The sequence below is a fragment of the Culex pipiens genome, chromosome 1, assembly GCF_016801865.2.
Source record: "Culex pipiens pallens isolate TS chromosome 1, TS_CPP_V2, whole genome shotgun sequence".
Lineage (NCBI taxonomy): Eukaryota > Metazoa > Arthropoda > Insecta > Diptera > Culicidae > Culex > Culex pipiens.
Window position 1 is genome coordinate 22,537,383 of NC_068937.1, and position 22,258 is coordinate 22,559,640.

Consider the following 22,258-nt stretch of genomic DNA (forward strand, 5'->3'; position numbering starts at 1 on the left):
CATATCTAGAGTTTTTCAAAAAGTCCTATAAGCTATTGTGTTTCCTATGTTTATGGGACCTTAAAAAACTGTAGATATTTTTGATAAAACCAAATTTCCAAGGACATGTCATCATTAAGCAGCAATGTCATAATCTAGATTTTTAACTTTATTTTCAACACAACGCAACAATGATTAAGTGGGATCGGAAACACTGTTGTTTACACTTGTTTTTTTTCCTGTCAAACTGCGCTTGGTTTGAGATTTTAACCTTGCGCACCTAAAACAGGGGGAGGGAGAGGTTTGCTTTTACTCGTAGTCTCTAGAGTGGAGGTTCCGTCCAGTTCTCGTATCTTTTCTCTTCGTCGGTTTGGTTTTTCATTTCGGAAAATAATAAATAGTTTTAAAATGTACAAAATAAATTAATATAAAATCCTACACAGTTTTTGAGTTACAGCTTTAACACTATGCAGTGAGGTTAAACCGGGATTGAACAGAAAGCCTGGTTAAGGTGAAACAATAGTCAACAATTAAAATTTTGGTCACAATCTTAGCTTCTCGTTACTCCCCGACACTCGCGCTCTCGCTTTTATATAAATATTAGTTTTGCTTTGCTCATTTGTTGTTCAATAAATAGGAAAATAAATATTACAAATCTAGTGTTTTTTTTTTCTCTGTGTGTGTTTCGTGTCGTCGCACTTGTGTTAACCATTTTGTTTATCTCGTTTTTAAAGCCACCTCGAGAACCTCTTGCTCTCTCGTTCTCTTAATTAGTCTAGTTTTTTTAATTGTTAATGTTGTTTCTGTCTGTGTTAATTGTTTTGTTTGTTTCTTTCTCTCTCGTAATTTGTTTTGTCTCAATTCAATTCGCATCATTCATAAGTTTCTTTTTCGTCTTCTTAATTTGTGTTTCTTTTGGTGTTTACGCTCGCTCGTAGAATAACACGTAGGCACTAGATGTCACCAGACTGCGTTCGGAAGTTTCGCTAACGCTAAAAGGGGAACAAAATTGCAGGTTATTAATAAAAACTGTCACAAATCAGAACCATTTTGGTTTGCGTACAAGTTATCGTTGAATTCGTTCCATTCCTTGCTGATCGGATGCTTGCAAACAGCGATGTAGTGACCACCGGCGGTAGATCCTTTGAAAAATTGGGCAGAAATTTAATTTTTGAGTACATTTTTACACCAAACTGAGCAATCTTCAGCGAGAGTGTATTTGTTTACGTTGAACTGTCAGTTTTTTTTACAGCGGTACCAACCCATTCGTTAAGGTAATTTCACACCAATCCGGACCCATTTCAGAAAACACTTACCCATATGGTTCGAAATCCCGTACAGCGAGTAATTGACCGGTCCCTGGTGGTCCTCGGACGCGTACTGTTGCAGGTTCAGCTCCCGCTCACCCGTGGGGAACTCGATGACGTTGGTCAGTTTGCTCCACCGCGTTTCCGAGAAGCGTTTCAGGTCTAAGGTGACAATCAAAATATTTTCTTTCTTTCTCAAGAAATCAAGCAAATTATGATGGACTCACGTATCACCAGGTATTTGGGGAACCGCTCGATCGCCATGCTCTTGGTGCACCGCCGGCGGGCCTTGCACTTGGAGCAGTACACCTGGTCCAGCCCGTCCATGACCTCCTCGCGCACGAACTCGTCCATGCAGTCGAGCAGTTTGCCGCGCGAATTCGTCGACGGAAGGGGTAGACTGAGAATTATTCGATAGGTGAGTCTCGAAGAATTTGATAACAATCTGTTGAGGGCCCTAAGTTACCTCAGATCCCAGAACGGATCGAACGTGACGCTGGCGTTGTTACAGGCCGAGCACCGCAGCGTACTGCGCAGCATTCCCACAAACAGGTCCTTAATCATGGAGTTCTCCACCCTGGGCGGTATTGGAAGAGAAATATTAAAATTGTAGTCTTCGGTTTTTTCTAACTGGAATCTTTTAAAACTTCGAAGATTCATAATTTTGCATTTTTTTCTATTCATAAAAAAACTTATTCTTGCAAGCCTTTAAAAGTCTTGTATTTTAAAGAGGCCTTATTCATGTAAAAATCACATCTGAAATACTGAAAGACTATCGAGTCTCAAAATCTTAAAGATCTTCAAATCTTGCAAGTCTCCAAATTTGGAAAGTCTCTAAATCTTATTAATTGAAGACTCAAATCAAATGTTAACATACTTCGTTTTGCAAGTCTCCAAATTTTTAAATTTTAAATCTTGCAAGTCTCCAATTTAGGCGTGTTTGCAAAACTTACAAGCTTACCAGCATTAAAACTATAGAATATTCAATCCTATTCAAGTCTCTAAATCTAGCGAATATTAAAATTTTAGAAATTGTTCAAGTCTAATAAATGGAACCTGAACAGTCTTCATCTTGCCAGTCCCAAAATGATACCAATATTTAAATCTTGCAAGTCTCCCAATATAGAAACCGAATCCGAATTTTGCAAGTCTCCAAATCATGTGTTTCTTCTAATTTAGCATGTTTACAAATCACAAACAAGTCATGAAATCTTCCAAGTTTTAAAAATGGATCAATTTTTGGAAGTCTCCAAATCCCACAAACCTCCAAAAATAGTTGAAGTCTAAATTTGAAAAATAAATCAAATCTCCATTGATTTCTATCCTATTTTCCTAATCATACAAGTTTCCACAATTTGTAAAAGCCCAATCAAATCCTACAGGGTTCAAGTCTCCAATCCTTGCGAACTTTTTGAATCCATGTTTCCAGATCTTGCATATATCAAGTTTCCAATTCCAACAAGTCTCAACATCTTTCAAGAATTAATATGAAACTATTTTTAGAACTCTCCAAATCCTACAAACCTCCAAAAATTGTTGAAGTCTAAATTTGAAAAATTAATCAAATCTGAATAGTCTTTATCATGCTAGTCTCCAAACATCCAAATCTTTAAGTTTTGCAAGTCTCCATTCATTTCTAATCTAATCATGCAAGTCTCCAAACTTGTAAGGGCTCATTCAAATTTGAAAAGCTAAATTAGCATTTTTCCTTGCGAATTTTAGTTCATGTTTCCAGATCCTATAAAAGCCTCCAAAATCTTGCAACTAATGGAATCTTGAAAAATTTAAAAGTCTCCAAATTTAGCATGTTTCCAAAGCTTGCCTGTCTTAAAATCATAAAATATATATAAATTATATCATAGGATATTCAAAGCTAGCAAGCCGCCAAATTAAAATAAAATCGAATCTTAATAGTCTTCATCTTCATCTTTTTCAGGTAACTAAATTAAGTAAATTTGAAAACCTGTGAGAATTCAAACATTGAAAGTTTTAAAAGTATCTAAATTTAGTATGTTTTCAAATCCTACAACCTTGTATAGAGGGTGACGAATCTCGAGATTTTCAATTTCCCGGGAATCGAGAGTTGAATTTGGCAATTTCCCGGGAATTCCCGGGACCCGGTTGTTTTTTTTACTATGCCAATAGTGGCAAAATTTAAAAAGAAAAGTATTAAATTCGTTATTTATTCGTTAAATTAAGTATCCTCATAATTTTGAGGAACTATATAGTTTACTATAATTGTTTTAAAATGTTTACGAATCATAATTCGCAATGAGTGACTTTTCAAATGTTTCACAAACTTGTTCCATGAACTTCTTATTATTCAATTTTTGTGAAGTAAAAACATAACTAATATATAATTTCCCAGTATCGAGATTTTTGCAATATGATAAATAACGACTCAAAACAACAATTTAATTTTTTTCATCCTTTTTAAGGTCAACTGTAAATTTTAATTGAAGATGTATTCACAGTTATCAGGAAAACTGGAGTATTCACAATTGGCGAACCTTAACATTGCAAAGATTACCGCTCCAGAGTTTAATATTGAGGTTGACGTGAAACATAAAATGACATCGCTTTGACATCAAAAAAAGAAATTACCTTGAAAATTAACTTAGGTACTTAGAATTAAAAAAAAATGGATTGCTATGCTCGAGAGAAGATTGGAACTTATCTTGAAAAAGCTTTTACCTCTTAAAAATAAAAAATAAAAATAATATTTCTAGAGTTTTTTTCACAACGCCCTATAAACACTCTGGATTTATAAAAAGAAAACATTAAATTTCATTTCTAGGGTGTAACTGCAGAGTATGTTTTAAGGTAAATTTTGGGGTCCACATTTTTTTGGCTTCTCTCGATTATAGTTATTGGAATTTTTGACAAGTTAAAATTAAAAAAAAAATATGAATAGGAAGATTAGAGAAGCATTGGTTTATTTGAATTTGAACATCGAATATTAGACATCCAATGTTCCAAACAATTTTGAATTTTTCAAATAATTCTTGATTATTTGATATAATTTTGCTTCAATATTTATAAGTTTAAAATTTCCCGGGAGTCTCGACCGAATTTCCCGGGAATCGAGAGGTCTAAAAATGGTCGATTTCCCGGGAAATTTTTCCCGGGAATTCCCGCTCGTCACCCTCTACGTAGAACCGTTAGTACAAGTCTCCAAAAATTGAGTCTCCAAGTCTTGCAAAATTTAAAAGATTGAATCTTGCAAAAACCAATTGTGATAAGTCTTGAATCTTGCGAGTCTACAATTTTAAGAATTCTTCAAATCTTGCTTTAAAAAATGCAAGGTTAAAAATCTTATTATTTGTCATTTGAATTCGTTAGTACTCAATTTGTGAAAACTCCAGAATTCACAGATTTGCTGACATCCCTTCGAGTCCGGATGTTCGTATATCAAAAAATTCAAACCTTCAAGACCGCCAACCTTGATTTAAACAAAAATGTCTCCAAATCGTGAAAAGTTCTGAATCTCCAAAGTCTTTGAATCTTTTGAGTTTTTGTCAGTCTCCAATTAATATAAGTCTCCAAATCTTACAAGTCTCCAAGTTTTACTTGCAAGTCTCCACATCATGAAATCATGAAACTCGATACCTACCGTGAGTACCAGTCCCACATCATGGCCGATTTGACGCGATTCCTAAAAAAAAGTGAAAAAAAAAACACATTTCAGCACAACTCTACACAAAATACCGCCCTCGCTCATCCTCACGGCATATCGTCGTCCTCGATTTCCTTCGAGATGGGTTCCCGCTTGACGGACACGTTCAGCCCGCCGTGCAGCGAGTCGATGAAGAAGCGCAGAAACTCCTGCGCGTCCTGCTGGGCCGACCCCGAGTACATGCGGTGCTTGCTCGAGAACGCGTTCTTCATCTCGGACGGGTTGACGCTGCGCGTCGTGCCGCTCCACATGTCTTTGATCAGCTTGGTGTACTCTGGAAGAATGGAGTTGTGAAAAAATATCAACCTAGAAGAAACTTCGACGAAGACTCACCGGCCAGAATCTTGTGGTCCTTGCTGGTGCCTCGCTCCGTCGTCGGCTGGTTCCGCAGGTAGTTGGTCAACTCCCGGGTGTGACTCAGGCACTGTATCACAGAGTTCATAAAGCACGTGTTACCAATGTTCCACAAGCCGCACAGTCCTGCGAAGGAGAGAAATGAGCATAAGTCTCCATATGATGAAAACATTCCAATTTGAAGTCTCCAAACTTTATTGAAAAAAACCTTTAGTTTTGCAAATCCCAAAATCTTTAAAAATCTAAATTTTAAAAGTCTACACTACTCTACAAACTGACAAACGTCACTCACCCTCCTTCCGGCTGCCGCCGCTCCTCGGTGAGTCCTCCTCCTGGCCATAGCCGGACTTGAGGCCGGACCGGTATCCGCTGCTGCTGGTGCCGTTGTTGCTGGAACTGGTGGAGGTGATGCCAGAGTCCCAGTCGCGCCCGCTGCGATATCCGACCGGGCTGGTCGAGTGGATGCTCTTGGAGGCGGTTCCGGTCCGGAGCTGTATCGAGGGAAGGGAGGGCGAACGGATGAACGGATGAACGAATGAAGGTGATTGAAGGTGTGGAGAGGTTTGTTTGCCTTTTGCGGACTTGAGAGGGTTTAGACAAGGGGAACTAACTATTGAAAAGGGGAACGGGTGCGGGTGATTGTGTACCATTTCCGGGAAGAATATTTTACATAATTAATCGATTTTGAAAGTAGGATTTATTTCGAGACTGAACGATCTGTCAAACTGGCAGCGCTGCCAAGGTGATTTGCTTACAGCGGTACGAGTGTGATTTTGCGGTTCCAACTAAACCGAAATGTCAAACATAAGTTGTCAAATTTCTAGCAAATGTTTTTGCAATCAATTTGCAGTAACAAACTCATCTAAAACAACCAGTTTTGAAGAATTTTACAAAAGCAACACTGTAATTTGATAATTTTGGTAAGTTTTCCTAAGCAAAGATTAGTTGTGTCAGCATGTCCAGGTCTAAATTAGAAGTTTACTAATTTAGACTTAGCAAGGAACTGGACGCTGAAAAGAGTGACGGTGTGGATTTGTCGTGAGCAAAAGGATCGCTACACCGCCATTCCTGTCAAAAATGATAAATATTATGATCGAATTACTAGACGAAAAAAAAAATCTTGAAAGTTTAATATTATGCGAGAACTTTTGAAAGAACTGCCAAACTAGCAGCGCTGCCAAGGTGATTTGCTTACAGCGGTACGAATGTGATTTTGCGGTTTCAACTGAACCGAAATGTCAAAAAATTGTTGATCGGCGCGTGTTTTTTTTGGTAAGTAGATAAAGAAATCGTCTAAAATGACCTAGTTTTGAAGAATTTAACAAACATTTGCGGAATTTGGCAAGTTTCCCGCGACCGGAACAAGTAAACGAAAGAGTCAACACGCAAAGATCGCTCCAGCCGTGCAAGTCGCCCAGTCACCAAGTCTTACCGCGATCGCTTTCGACGACGCCAACAAGTTAATCCGTACCGCTGTAGGAAACACCCCCGGGATCACGCTCATCCCGGCGCGTAATGGTACACAATCGGTGCAGTTGACCTGTGCAGCAGCCCAAGCAGGTGTTGGTGGCGGCAACAAGCGCTCAGGTTATACGTTACGAGTGCACATGATACACACATACAGTACAGAAATAGAGGGTGCAAGACGCACTTAAAGGAATTCGCCCGACACCCAAGCCAAGAAGGATCGATTAAGTAATACGGACGACGAGCGGGGTGGTTGTTGTTGTTGCGGGTTACGAAAGCCGATTATCTCGATCGAACAAATCTACAGGTCTACACGGGGAAGGAGCTTGGTTAATGCAATTAGTCGCGACGAAGACGACGGGCAGGGGCTCATTGTTCGAGCGGGTGTGCGTGCGTGTGTGTGTCTTGGGGGTAGGGGAGAGAAAACTTGCAGAAATAGCTAGCGAGCGCGCGCGAAGGTCATTACCGCAGAAGAAGGCTGAGTTGTTGTGTGAAGCTATACTTACGTAAGAACCTTTCTCTTCGTCGGCGGCCGCAGGCTGCCGCTTCGAATCTTTGTCTACCTCTTGCTTATCATCGTCGGCATCGTCCGACTCCGACTGCCCTCCATCATCCTCGTTATTGTTATTGTTGCCATTGCTTTTGGCACCGTTTCCGTTCCGGTAGCGTGCGTCTTGCTCGTCACTACTACTGTTTCCGCTGCTGCTGCTAGTTCCACCAGCGTCGATTCCGTTGTTATTGTTATTGCTACTACTACTTGTGCTGTTGTGCTGACTTATGCTAGGCTTTGGTTTGAGTCGGATCGTGGCCGTTACGTGCAGATCTTCTGCGGGGGCGGCCGCCGGCGTGGCCGTCGCTATGAACTTGGCCGTCGTGGACGTGCCACCACCGTTCGTGAGCGCCGCCGTTCCGTTCAGCGACGGGCGCAGCTTGATCGTGGCCTGCGTGATGGATTCCTCCAGTTCGGAGGTGATGTGCAGCGATTTCATGGCGGCGACGGAACGAGAATTGGTTGGAGTTGGATAAGTACAAGATTCGGTACGGGTTGATGCTGAACTTGGTGGCTGATAGGAAGCGATTGTTGATGTTAGCGACTCTGAAGCCATTGTAGTCGGTTTTGTAGTTGTAGTCGGTGTTGTTGTAGTTGTAGTTGTTGTTGTCGAGCATGAGGTTGATGGTTTGAAAAGAAAGGTATCATTTTTTTGAGTAACAGGTTCGAAACAGTTCGCTGATGCAGAAGAAGAAGTAGAAGCGCACGCCGGTTGTCTATTGTCTATTGGTTTTAGTTCGGCTGCGGCGTTGTTTTGTACAGCGGCACCGGTGGCGGTGGACGGCAACGGCGATGGAGTTTGGTGTGGAATGCTTGTGGTGGCCGTCAACTGGTGGCCATTGTAGTGGTGGTGGTGTGGTTTGGGGTGAGAATGGTGATGCGATTGCTGCTTGTCATCATCCTCATGATCTTTGGGCTGCGGCAGCCGTACCGGCGGTAGGAACTGCTTGACCTTGGGCGGCAGCGGTGCCGCTGTAACCGACGAAGTCGTCGTCGTCGTCTTCCGGAATGCAAGTTCTGTGGCACTTTTGCTCAGTTCGCGCTTGACCAGGTCGCACTCGTGCTTGAGAAAGTTCTGGTTGCGGTACGTGGACAGTTTGGGCGGTACGGCCGGCGGTCGTAGCAGCTTGGCCAGCGGCTGGAATGTGGCGGCGGTCCGTCGGACCCGTCCTGCGGTGGAGTCGTGCAGCGCCGAAGATGATGACGATGATGACAGTGGTGTTGTGGTTGTAGTGGTGGTAGTGGTAGTGTGAGTTATTGTATTGCAACTGCTAGCGGCACAAGTCTCGGAGCGGACACTGCTGAAGCATGCTGCCGTCGATGCGCTAGCCGGTTTGACGCCGGGTTTGCTACTGCTGACGCTGCCAGCCGCAGACGGACTACTGTTAGTAGCGTCTAGTAATGGATTAACAACACTGCTGCTAGTGTTTGTGAGAGTATTGGTGCCATTGCTGGTGTTAGTAGGGTTATTGTTCTGGGCGCTGACGTTGATGCAGTTACTATTTCTATCTTTAGCGGGAATGGTCTTTACCTTGGAGCTGTCCAACGCCGCGGAAGCTGACGCAATGCTCACAACCGGCTGCGGCTTCTCCACCGGTCGCGAAGCCGCTATCCGCTCGTAGATGCTCGGCCGGCTGCTAAACGTAGACACGCTGTACTTCTGGTAGATGTCGGCACCGCTCAGCGCCGTATTCCTCAAACTAGACGCGTAGCTGGACGACGATCCCGCCCCTCCAACGGCACAATAACAGTTGTTTTCACGATCCTTCAGCGACGACCTCCCACCGTCAGACGACCTCGAACTAATCCGGCTCCCGTAGGTTCCGTACGCCGACGAGTACCGGCTTGGTCTCGACGCTTCCTTGCTTCCGTTACTCGTGGAGCTTCCAACTTCGGACGCACTAGATGTCGCTAGCGTCGACAACGAGTTTGACAGTTCAGTGTCAGCGGCACGATCACTCGCTGCGGTACTGCGGTACGACGACGACGACGATGAGTAGGCCGACGACGAGGACGGCAGATCATAGCGGTACGAACTCCGCCGGTAGAAGCTGCTGCCTGTGGTGCCGCTGCTGCTTGTGATGCTTGTCGCGTAACTCCGCCGGTCGGACAGGCTCGACTTGTAGCGGTACGACGACGGAGAGATGTAACTACTGCTGCTCGAGTACGCTGATATTACCGGCATATTCGCCTAGTTCCGGTCAACGTGGGCTGGGAGGATTCTGGAAAAAAAAACAAGAAAAAACCCAAATCAGTCCCAAGAGAGCAAACTAAGACGCAATAGCGTACTTCTTCCTATCAATCTGAGTTATGTTATGATTGCAAAACGCGAGCAATCGGGGCTTTTTTTGTTGGTCGTGGCGAAATTATTGATTCAACATAAAATCAAAGTGACGACTCGGGTTTGGAAGGGGGGGCAAACAGCTGTGTGTGCCAACCGAGGAGGACGACGTCACTGAATACGGCGAAGAACGACCGACCAACCGACCACGCTGCTGGTTCGGCGATACTAAACTGGCTGACGGGCTGATGGTAAAGAGTAAGGAGAGGCCTTGGTTGTTGTTGTGGGGCTGATGCGACTGGATATACAAAATACAAAATAACAACGACGGAGCGGAGTTTAGGGGTGATTGGTGTAGGAGAAGGATAATTGGGTACTAAAGCCCTATGTAAATTTTTATGTACAACGGTAAAAAACACGATTAAAAACCATTTCTGATCACTTTTTTTCATTTAAATGCAAAAAAAAAATGACAAGACAACATTTTTTCGATGGACAAACTATGGTCCCCTTGGAACGAGCTGTCAAGTAGGAGCTTTTCTGTCAAGAAGGACCGCGAGGATAATTTTTCAAAATTTATTTAAAAATCCATTTTAAACTCTTTGTGGTCGTACAAAAGGGTCATTGTACTCAGAAAAATCAGCTTTATCGCTGTAAACAATAACATCAGCAATCTAAGCTTCATTTTAGGACCCAATTGGGGAAGTTTTTGAACAGAAAGGATTTTACAATGAAAATTTAAGTATCTCAATAATAGCATGAACAGTTAAAACATAGAAAGAACTCCGAAAAAGATAAAGAAGCACAAATTTGACAAAGAAGACGCGTTTTCAGACATCTGCGAATGATGAATTAGTTTCTAAAGAGAGAATGACGTCTATAGATAGCATTGACGAGCAGACAGAAGATATGAGGTATCACGAGGCAACTCGTACAATACAATACCATATTTCAGTTGATTTTTTTTGTTTACTGTTACAGTAGAGGAGAATATTGAAAATTGAAATACTTTTCATGATTATAAAATGTATAATTCAATAAGAAAAAGACAGGCTATCAAGCTATTCAGAATAATAGACATTAAAGAATTGAAATATTCTCTTGCCAGCCACAAAAACGTTCAAAGGGTCATTCTTATGCAAAATTTGCTGAACATTCAGACAAAAAACTACCTGTAAAAGCACACGAATGAGTTCTTTATATGTAGAGAAAAGAACTTTCCGGGTTGTAGCAGATTCAAAAAGTCAAAATTTGTCATAAAATCACATGTCTCTTGATTTTCGACAGTTGAGTAACGGGAAATTAACAGCGTTTTAAAAACAATTTTTTATTTTTTATTCCATAAAAAGCATACGTTTTTCGACATTTTTAGTACACAGAAAAAAATGGTGCTAACATTCATCAGGGAATTGTGACAGATTTTGTATCAAGAAAAAGTGTAATAATACATCAGGAATTGATGAATTTTCATCAGGGTTACACAAAAGATAATATTCAAACCAATATTTCAACCTTCCAATAAATAATAAAACTTTTTTTTCTGTGTACGCCATCAAATCGGGAGTCCAATTTTACACAAAAGTCCTTTTGACAACAAATTAAAAAAAAAAAAAAAAAACAAAAAACTCAAAAAATATGAAATTCATGAAATTAATAAAATTAAAGAATTTCAACAAATTCTACACTTTCAAAAAATTTACAAATTTAAGAATTTTATGAAATTTTAAATATGTAAGAGATTAAACATTAAAAAAAGATCAAGAAATGCTAAGAATTAAAGAAAATCAGAAATTTCAATAAAATCAAGTGACTTAAAAAATAAAACAATCAAGAAATTCCAGATATTCAAGAATTTATATTTGAACAAAATTAAGAAAATGGTACATTGAAGAAAATCAAGAAATTAAAGAAATTCAGGTACAGTTTAGATTCAATTACACGATGGTTTGTTTGAAACTTCAAATAATCGATTCAAGAAAAAAACTTTTTTTTATTTTCTTCTGCGATCCAAAAAAAATAACAAAACGTGATTTTTCAACTTTTCATCGAAATTCAAGAAGTTCCAAAAAATATAAAGTTCAACAAATTCAATAAATTTTGGTAATAAATTAAATTCAAGAAAAATTTACCTTTTTTGTAAATAAAAAAAAAATACTATTCAAGATGATTAAGAAATTCAAGAAATGCAAGTAATTAAAGAAAAATAAGATAATCAAGTATTTTAAAGAAATCAAGAAACTATTTTTTTTAAACTGGAAATTCGTTCAATTTACAATTTCAAGAAATTCAAGTTATTCAAGTTATTTAAGGAAGTTAAAAAAATCAAGAAATTTGAAGAAATTTAAGAAATTCAAAAAAATTAAAGAAATTTAAGAAATTCAAAAAATTTAAGAAATTCAAGAAATTTAAGAAATTTAGGAAATTCAAGAAATTCAAGAAATTTAAGAAATTCAAGAAATTAAAAAAAATAAGAAATTCAAGAAATTTAAGAAATTCAAGAAATTCAAGAAATTCAAGAAATTCACGAAATTCACGAAATTCAAGAAATTCAAGAAATTCATGAGATTCAACAGATTCAAGAAATTCAAAAAATTCAAGAAATTTAAGAAATTTAAGAAATTCAGGAAATTCAAAATTAAAAAAAAAACTCTGCAAATTCTAGAAATTTTTAGAAATATTTGAATCTTAAAAATTCTAGAAATTACATTACAATTTATTTGCAATTAAGGAAATTTAAAAATAAGAAACTTTTGAAATATAACAAATTTAACATATTTAAAAATTTCTAGAAATTCATGAATTTTAAGATTCAAAGAGTTAAAAAACATTAAGAAATTTAATGAATTTAAAAAATTTAAGTAACTCTAAAATAAAAAATTAAAAACCATAAAATTGAAGAATTTTATAAATTTCAAGAAATTCCAGAAATTGAAGAAATTATAAAAAATCAAAATGTTTAAGAAATTCAAGAAAATTAAAGTAAATAAAATCAAGAAAAACAAGAATTTCAAATTATTTTAGAAACTTCACAAACAAGAAATTCAAGAAATTTTGAGAAATTCAATAATTTAATTTCAGCAAATTTTACAATTTCCAGAAATTCAAATATTAAAAAAAGTGAGAAAATTAAAAAAATATTTATAAAAAAAGGAAATTGAAGGATTTAAGGAATTTGTGAAATTTAAGGAACACAATAAAATTGAAATATTCAAGCAATTCAATAATTTTAAGAAATTAAAAAAAATTAGAAATTCAAGAAATTACACAAGTTTAAGAAAGTTATGAAACAAAAAAAAAACACAGTTCAAGAACACAGAAAAAAATGATGGTAATATTCATCAGGAAATGGTGACAGATTGTGCGTAAAAATTGTAATAATGGTGAATTTGCATCAGTTTCTGATAAATTTTCATGAGGTTAATATTTTTACACATTTTTAAAGGTAAAATTACTCAAAAAGAGGTAATATTCAACCAACCAACCTTTCAAAATTCAACTTTTTTTCTGTGAAAATAAAGAATTTTAAGAAACTCAACAAAAAAAATCAAGGAAATCAAGAAATTTATAATATTTATATAGATATTAAAGAAATTTTAGATTAAAGAAATATTTTTTTTAGAAAAACAAAGCAAAAGAAAGTCGAATAAGGAATATAAAAATAAAATAAAATAAGTATTCCTGAAAAAAAAATCAGGAAATTCAAGAAACACAAAAAAATAAAACCAAAAAATTCTAAAAATTATAAGAATTAGAAAAAAAAAGAAATTTAAGACATTTGAAAAAGTTTAAGAATCATAAAATTACAAAAAAAAATCAAGAAAAAAAACTAAATATTCGGGAAATAAAAAAAAACAAAAAAAAAACAAAAAAAACTTCGGCAATATCCAGGGTTTGGCCAGTTACCTAAATAATGTCCATCTTCAATGTTTAGGTGTAGAACAATAAATAGTCCATCATTTATATAAAAAAAATCATCTGATCTGATTTTGATTGAGAAAGACATTAATAGGCGCTTCTTGTTCATTTGAGAAGGGTACCAGTAAAACGAAAAAGTTCCGATTTTCGCCTCAAGTGTTCTAATTTATACGTTAAATTACACCAAATCTCGATCGATTCTCCGCCAACTCCCCGTAATTTTCCAACTTCCACACACTGACTGCGGTGCGGCTCCACGTCAGACAAACAACATAACCAGCGGATGGAAGATAGATATATCGCACTTGTCGCTGCTGGGTGCAATTGCGTCATTCAGGTGTCAACAATCGGGAATGGTTGCCATCTATCTACTATTTGTACACGATATTCGCACGTTTCTCGTTATATTTTTTTTCTTTTTGATTTGGTGTAAATATAAGTATGATCGCTTTTTTCGCAGCGATTTTTTTTTTGCGAAATTGTTGGAATTTGGTTCCCTCCGTGTCTGATAATTTTGTCGAGCAGCGGTCGCGAGAATTTCGGACGATTTATCTCACAACACACTGTGGCTGGCTGGCTGGCTGGCTAATCGAGACACGGTTATTGCTGCTAAATTGCTCACGGCCATGAACGCGAATGAAATGAAGCGAATAGAAAAGAAAATAGGGGAAATATACCCTTTCTAATCAAACACCTATCTTCGTCATATGGAGAGTTTGATGCTCGATTAAAGCTCCAAAAATACTATTTAGGCTGTAAACTTACCAGCAACAGCACCGCCTCGAGTAAGCACGCAAATGTATGCCACTTACTGGCCAAAAAGATCAAATTTAATGCACTTTTGATCATAATTTCTATTTTGCGAGACCATTTCTCATCATTTTGGTGGCACACACATCCACACGCAAGATCAGAGGTTAACTGCTTAACGAAAGTCGCCATCAATATCCTTTCACTTGCGCTAACGATTTCAAAGCGCTTAAGATATAAAATTGCTTCCAACTACCGGCAACATGTTCTTTTGACCGTTACTTAGTCACTCACTTGAAAAATAATCCCGAAACATGTAAATAATTAGCAAGCGCCATCAAAAAAACAAACCCGCCAAGTCTTTTGACGTTTCAATCTTGATGACCCATTCCAAGCGAAGCCTGAAGAAAACCGAGTGAGAGGCAAAGGCAAATAAAGAACAAAGGGTGGCCACCAACACCACCAGCAGCGCTTGTGGTGTTGCCAGGAAACTTTCTCTATAAATGCTACTTTTCGTGAGTGTTCGCTCAAAATTTCATCAATTTTGGCAGCACGAAGCAGACCCAAACGAACGTTGGAAGAAAAAAAGAACTAAGCTGAAAATAGAAAAATGGGCGTGGCCCAATGCACACGACTGATTAGAATGCGTTTTTGAAATATTTTTTTAAAATGCTTGTAAAAAAAATAGCATAACTTTTAATAAAAGTGAAAATAAACAGAAATGTTCACAAAAAGTTGCTCTACTCGTTGGTGTACTTGGTTTTACTGAATTTCAAGGAACACTCCAGATTATCCAACATCATTCACACAAGACCGCTTATTAGGCTTAAAATGGGTTTATTTCCCCTAATGAAAAGGGAAAGAAAAGGAACAAAAAAAAAAGATAGTAGTAAAACACAGTCACAGTCACTAAGCACCACACCAGCGTAGTAGACTGTGAGAAAACGAAAGAAGATTTAGAGAGAGAGAGTTTTTAGTAGTAGGCTTAGTAGTGGTAGTGGCAGTAGTCAGTAACATAGATATTATCCTGCCTTGACTCGTCTCTGTTTTTCTTATTTCGACTGGCCTGCTATTTATAGTCGGTTGACGGTTTTTTATTGAACCGATTTGAATGAGAGTTAGCGAGGTTATAATTGTCCTAGGGTAAAAATAACAACAAAGGGTGAAGTAAACAAGACTAGAAAGAAATCGTTTTAAAGAAAACCATAATTTTTAAATTTTATGAACAACCTAAATCGAAAATAGATCACTCAACCCTTAGCTCATGGAAGAACAAAACATCCCCCCGAAAAACACCCAAAACACAAAAAAAAAGAAAACATTCAAAACAACACACGGTCAAAATCACACTCACAACTAAACACCCCAAAATAAAATAAAAACGAGGTTCGAAGAAGAGCAAGGGCGAACGAGGGAATTCCCTTTTGCCCTTGGACGAGAATCGATTTTTTTGGGGGGAGCTAAGGGTGTTGGTGGAAAAGTGGGTCTTTACGATGATCGCAGCGCCGTTTTTCGGGTGAATTATTTTATCAGCATTTGTCGTCGTCGTCATCGACGAAACCTTGCATTCGTGCCACATAAGAGAAACATTCTCGTAATCAATGTCACGAGGAATGCTTTGGTGGAAAAAGTTAGGTCGAGGAAAGGTTGGATCGGGGTAGAGTTTTCAAACGTTTTTGTTTTGTTATGTTGTTGATAATAATTATTACTAAACTTTCCCAAAAAAGCAGTATTTTGACGTTTAGAAACACCATCTAAAAAGCACTTTCAACAGAAATTGAATTGTAAATGGCTCAGTAAGAAGTATATCAAGTAATCTAGGAAATCTTCAACATTTCCATAACTAGCCTATAATTTTCGTATTGCCAAAAGAATCATTTTCTAATCATTAACTAACAAAATATTTTTTTGTAAATTCAATCCTGAAAACACATACAAATTTCCCGATTTAAAGACATAAAATCTTATCTCATTGTTTAAACCTCGGCACTGTAATTTACGTATTTAAAGCATTTTAACCCTTTGCTGGCCACCATTTTTTTTTTTTTTTTTTTTTTTTTTTTTTTTTTTTTTTTTTTTTTTTTTTTTACTTAGGGTGACTTGTGAATTGTGGACCGGTTCGGATGCCGGCGGATTTTCCGACGACGTAATTCCGGGTTGGTACGAAATTCCAAAGAAAAATTTATTTTATCGATACAACTACCCCCAAAACGTCGTCCCACTCCAAAATGTTTATTTAGCAATTCTATGGTAATATATTGACATTTAGTTGAATTAAAAGTTTGCAAAATTAAGTTAAGATAAGTTTTATATAGAATTTCCAGGGTTATATAAACTTTTATACTAAGTAATTAGTAGACTTTATATTCAATACACATTATTTTTTCAATCAGTCAAGGATGCCTGTTTGGAGTTCAGAGACTGGATTAATGGTGATTTGTTAACAAAAAACTTTATTTATGTTAATTTTTCGAAAGGTGTACAAACTTTTTTGCACCTATTTCGATTTTTGAAATAGTATTTGTTATATAACTTTTTATAGAAATCATCTTTTCATGAGCTTTTTGTAGCAAAATATTCGGTATGAGTTTCTAAACAAAACGTTTTACTAGGTTTCTGTCAAACTTTAAATTGTTTACATGTTTTATCACAAAATGTGCTTAGTGCCCAAGGGGTGTAAATACTTTTTTTTACCTACTGTACGTTACAATCTTTTAAAAATATATAAAATCACATATGAAATATTTAAAGCGCTTTTTAAACAGTTTTCCCTAATAAATAATGCTGATTTATGCCGAATACAATTTATAATGCTTTAAAATTGTTATCGATTATGAGGTATTTAACTTTTCATCTATTTCCACAACCAAATCCGAATTTCCAGACCAAAATTTGTTTTTTTTTAAATTTCGGGAATTCCCGGGACAAATTATAAAATTCTCGGGATTCGGGAATTCCCGGTTTTGGAAAAATCCCGGGAATTTTGTCCCGGGAATTCCGGGGATGGACGCACTAGCCTCTACGCATTTTTTTACAATTCAAATGATAGTGGTGCCATTCTATAGCAGAAAATGTGAAAAACAAGCAACAAATTTAAAATGTGACCTTAGAACGTGAACAAATTAGATAGGCAAAATGTAATTATATTAGGTTGTAGAATAGGCCAAATTATACCAAAAACAAACATAAACTTAACAAGATAAATGCAAATTAAAATACTTGAAATAAAACAAGAAAAACATAAAACAAGAGAGGTGTAGTTTTTTTTGTAGAACAAAAGTTGCTCAAAATAACCTCCTGAACACGGGAAAAATAAAAATAAAACGAAAAAAAATTGGGCAGTAGAGGGTTAACTATAATAATAGAAAAAAATGATACATTGGATGATTTCAATACTTTCAAAGTGTCATGTTTTTAAGTAAAAAAAACTTTATGAAAGCATCAATTCAATGTTTTGATTAGCCGATTATAGAAATGGGCTGAGAACACATAATCACATAAAAAGAAGGAAATATTAGATCAAACACGGGCAACTTTTCCCTCACCTCTTTTAAAAGTCACCTGAAACGATTAAAATCAACAAACTCAAGATTTCCTAAAAATTCAAAGTTATCCTTACAAATGCAAATTTTAAGTATTTTAATTTAGTTTTTTTTTGTATTTTTGTCTCTTGTATTGATGTATTTTTACATTTTTTATAATTTTGCGTTGCTGAAATTTATAATATGTACTTTCGAATTCAAGTTTTTTTTTAATAATATATATTTTTTAATTTAATTTTGGATTTCAGTTTTTTTTTTGTATTATTGTATTGCTGTATTTCTATATTTTAGCATCTATTATGTTTTTGTAATATCGCATTTTTTTGCATATTTTATTAAAATGTTTGTCTGTTTTTGTATTTCTGCATTTTTTATGTTTTGTTAACCCACCAGGAATCGCGTATGTGTACTTTGTACTCACTTTGTAAGCACAGTTGTAATCACGGTTACCAGGTCTAATAAAAAAAAAATCTGACAAAAAAATCTGGGAAATTCTGGCAAGCCACACATTTTTTTCAAATTGTACTTAAATAATTCTGACATTGCCAGATTTATCTAGTAACCTGGCAACCCTGCTTGTAAGAGGCGCAAAAAAAACGGAACTGCTGTTGGGTAAAAACTGAAAAAACTGTTGAAACAGTTGAAAAACGAGTTGGACAAACCAAATAAACGGCCAAAAATTGCAAAGCCAAACGGATGGGTAAAAATGACCGGCTTTCAAAACTGACAGCATTTTCCAGCCTAAAAATAAGAAGAATCAACAAACCTTTTAGCTAGATTTTCCAGATTTAGGAACTGGTTCGAAATGTCAACTTCAAAATTGTAGGTTGGAAAAATAACTAGTTTTATCATACCTTCAAAATCACATTGTAAATCATGAATATAATATATGGTCGTATCGAATTAATGTATTTTGTTTAATATTCTGGAGCAACATTTGAAAAGGGCGCATAAGCATTTTGACAGCTGGAACTATTTTGCAAATTCGGGGCGAAAAAGTGACTATTCAACAAAACTGCAGTGCTAACAATTAGCTGGGAAGACCAGCTTTTGTTTCACATGTCGAGTTTGAGAACAAGTTACCTGATGGCTCGGAATTTGCAAAATAGTTCAAGCTGTCAAAATGCCTATCCACCCTTTTCTCGTGTTGCTCCAGTATTTATCTTTTTAAAATGTAACATTTTTATTGAACGACCAAAGCTATTTTACACAGAAAAAAAAGTGATATTACATTTGAGAATGTCGACCGATTTTGTGTCCAAAAAAAGTGTAATTTTGCATCAGGAACTGGTAAAATTTTCATCAGTTTCTGTCAGCGATGGAAGAATCATCATCAAAAGAAAATCTTTGAACGTTCATCAAGAGAAATAATCCAAAGAGAACATGGCTCTCCTCTTTCGCGCACGAATGACTGGTAAAAAAAATCAAAAAAAATCACCATCTAGATTATTCGGCGGAACATCTTTTTTACTACTACACTTGCAGGTTTAACGTCAAACGTCGAAAAATGACCTGTCACTATTTGTAGATGGGCAATGTGTGTAAACAAAGCGAAATAAATAATTTTAAGTAGTGCTGACAAGGAAATTCACATAATATCTTCAACAGATTGATTTTCATGGAAAAGTTCGGGAGCGATTTTCTTTTGCGTGATTTGCCATCTCTCTCTTTCGCGGGTGAAGAAAGCTCGCAAACGATTTTTTTTGCGGTTTTTTGTTAAATTTAAATTACAGTGGACTCTACGTTGAGGACTGTCGAGAGCGGGAGGTATCAAATCATCAAGGGACTGGACTGACAGCTGGAGCAATATTGATATCGAGAAGATCGACAGCCAGAGAGTCAACTGTATTAAACTTTTTTTTAGGTAGAATTACTCAAAAAAGAGGTTATATTCAACCAACCAAAATTTCAACAATTTAAAATTCAATATCCTCCCTAAAACTTAAGGAAATTAAGAATATCAAATTTATTTGGTTGGTGCCAAAAACGAAAAGAAAATGTTGACAAAACCGGAATGGCAGTCCTGACTTATTTAAGTAATTAAAGCAACATTTATTGTATTTTTGTAGTTTTTTTCCTTTTTATATCGTTGTAACCGGTATGTTTAAACGGGAAACAATTGGGTCCACTCAAAAGCGTCAACAAATTATTCTCTCGGCTTGATGCCATTATTCTCTCGGACGAGTGCTGCCCAGATTTGGGGTTAGAAATACATTCAGACAAAAAAGAAATTGAGAGTCCAATCACAGTCCATGATTTCATAGCTCAAACATTAAAATTTAACTTGTTTAAATGGGCTGGTTTTTCCAACGCAGGATTGTTGCATGCAGGGTTACCGGGTCTGAACAGAAAAAAAATCTGGCAAAAAATCTGGAGAAAACCTGGCAAGCCACTTTTCCCAAAGTAATGAGCAATATTGTGTTCAAAAATGGTGTATTTTCACTTTTTATGCATTATAGCATCATAAAATAAACATCATACATCAATTTAAGAAAGTCTGGAAGAAAAAAAAACATTTTCAAATTGTCACTCAAAAAATCTAGCAATGCCAGATTTATCTGGCAACCTGGCATCCCTGGTTGCAGAAATACAAGCTTATTTACAGATTAACAAAAACTATGATAATAATTATGCTCGAACAAATGTCTCCATGCAATGATTTTGTATAAATTCTAATTCAGCCTAATTAACTTCTATGTAGAACCTGCCATAAATTCATGCCATATTTGCATGGCAATCATGTAATCTTGAGCTTGTTATAGCCTCCTTAACATTATGCAAAGCAGTTATGGTACACCTCATAACTAAGTCACAACTTAATTCCACTCTCCTTCTTTCACCCTTCAACTTCCTCCCCCATCCGACCTGGCCTTCACCCCGATTCCAGCCAAACTGGCAACCCTGCGGGTGCGTGGGTGTTATCTCACCACACTGTTGGTGTACCGCTGCTGCGGCAAATTCGTCGTCGTTTTGTTGGAAAGTGAAACGAGAAGAAGGCAAAACATTCTCCCGCACACACATTCACATCTTAAACCTGTGTGTTTTCAGTACACACTTCAATTATTGTACCCGCGCTGGTCGCGCGCAAAAAATAAAGCCCGCTCTAATTGGCGCTTCGTTTTTACCCCCAAATATGACTCGACTGAAAGATGAGAAATTAATGGTGCGAAAAATTTGCCCACCCCCTCGCAAAAAAAGCAGTAAAACTGGCAACCGAAATTTTCGCACATTTCACTGCTCTCATCATAGCGCGAATCGTCATTTTTCGTCGCGGCACGATCACGCGAAAATCGATAAAATTAGAGGAGGCGACGACTTGGGTCGTAGTACACCTGGTACAAAGAAGTTCGGTCAGAAGGTGACACGCACACACACAAACACAAACACACTCACGACATCGTGAATCAATACACGAATTTTGCACCTGCGAAAATTGTGCCGCACAACTCGTCACGGGTACCAACCTGTCTGAATTTAGAACGATCATAGTACACACAGGAGCCGACGCCGACTTGGATGTGCTGTGCTGTGTGACGAGACTGCAAGAATGTGGCCAAAAAGTTGTACGTGTTTTCTCCGCGCGGGCACGCTGTGCGAAGTAGGCCTTGAGGAGACGTAGTTCGTAGACAACTGTCAACCGCTGAACTCTCGCGGCGCAAGACGCTAAGACGAGGGATCTTCTTCTAATCACGCACCAGACTCGACTCGACTGTCGGTTTCCCACAGCCTACTTGGCTCTGCGAAGGACGACCGTACGGCTCTGCTCCGCTGTTCACGAGACACGTTCACGTAATTCACTCACTCTCGATGTTCACGAGACGTCGACGACGATTGCTGCGATCTCTAACCAGCAAAGCTTCCACACCACTAGATGTGTGAAAATTTGAACTTGAAAAAAAGATGTCGACCACTTTTTTGTCGTCGTCGTCGTGATTCACGAACTGCGGCGTTGATCGGCTAGCTAGCCCCACAATGGTTACCGAACCAAATCAGCAAAACCAATACGCAAAGGTGTCGTTCACCGTGTCCGATTCGCAGGGGTTGGCACTCACGCAAATATGCAAATATTGTTCAACTCGATTGGATACCCAACCCCCCTTCTTTACTTCGTCTTCTTCTCGAACTTTTTTTTCTTCCTCCTTCGAAAATTCCAAAGCCGCGACTACTGCGATGACTCACGCGGAACTCCCCACCCCTTTCGCTTACGCGTAACGACTCCGACTCCGTAAAAAAGGATTCCTCCGGAATCCGGCGCGACCAAAAGTTACGGAAAACCCGTCGAAGCGTCGACGACGGTGACGGTGTGTGCACACGGATCGGACCCTGCCTCACGACTGCCAAAATAAGGAATAAAATGGAAAATGTCAAAAATTAGCCATCGCCAAGCAAACTGGGGCGAATTTTGCACACACGAGCGCTGTGTTGGTGTGACAGGTG

The 22,258-nt window shown here is 37.5% G+C and overlaps 1 protein-coding gene across 6 annotated transcripts; it reads right to left on the minus strand.

The window, feature by feature from the left end:
* Positions 1-135: 135 nt before the first annotated feature.
* LOC120420185 (ubiquitin carboxyl-terminal hydrolase Usp2) lies at positions 136-22,067 on the minus strand. 6 transcript variants are annotated; one of them, XM_039583164.2, is made up of 12 exons: positions 21,286-22,067; positions 8,865-9,555; positions 7,290-7,724; positions 5,609-5,807; positions 5,296-5,442; positions 5,014-5,236; positions 4,900-4,941; positions 1,753-1,863; positions 1,514-1,686; positions 1,296-1,448; positions 1,043-1,121; positions 136-971 (listed from the first exon to the last, which is right to left on the minus strand). In XM_039583164.2, exons 2-12 carry the CDS (start codon positions 9,516-9,518, stop codon positions 902-904), a joined length of 2,286 nt encoding a protein of 761 aa, XP_039439098.1. In that variant the 5' UTR covers positions 9,519-9,555; positions 21,286-22,067; the 3' UTR covers positions 136-901. The 6 variants fall into 6 exon arrangements, with proteins under 6 accessions (XP_039439098.1, XP_039439097.1, XP_052562799.1 ...); XM_039583163.2 differs by having other exon boundaries at positions 7,290-7,739; XM_052706839.1 differs by lacking the exon at positions 21,286-22,067 and adding an exon at positions 9,623-9,766 and having other exon boundaries at positions 7,290-7,739.
* Between the last annotated feature and the right edge of the window lie 191 nt (positions 22,068-22,258).

Bases quoted from the DNA above. Each gene is read 5' to 3' on its own strand.
- LOC120420185 (XM_039583163.2), bottom strand. From the start codon at position 9,518: ATGCCGGTAATATCAGCGTACTCGAGCAGCAGTAGTTACATCTCTCCG. The intron at 1,864-4,899 runs GTAGGTATCGAG...AATACCGCCCAG, and splicing joins ATGTGGGACTGGTACTCACG to GGTGGAGAACTCCATGATTA. The intron at 972-1,042 runs GTACGCAAACCA...TTCCCCTTTTAG, and splicing joins AACGAATTCAACGATAACTT to CGTTAGCGAAACTTCCGAAC.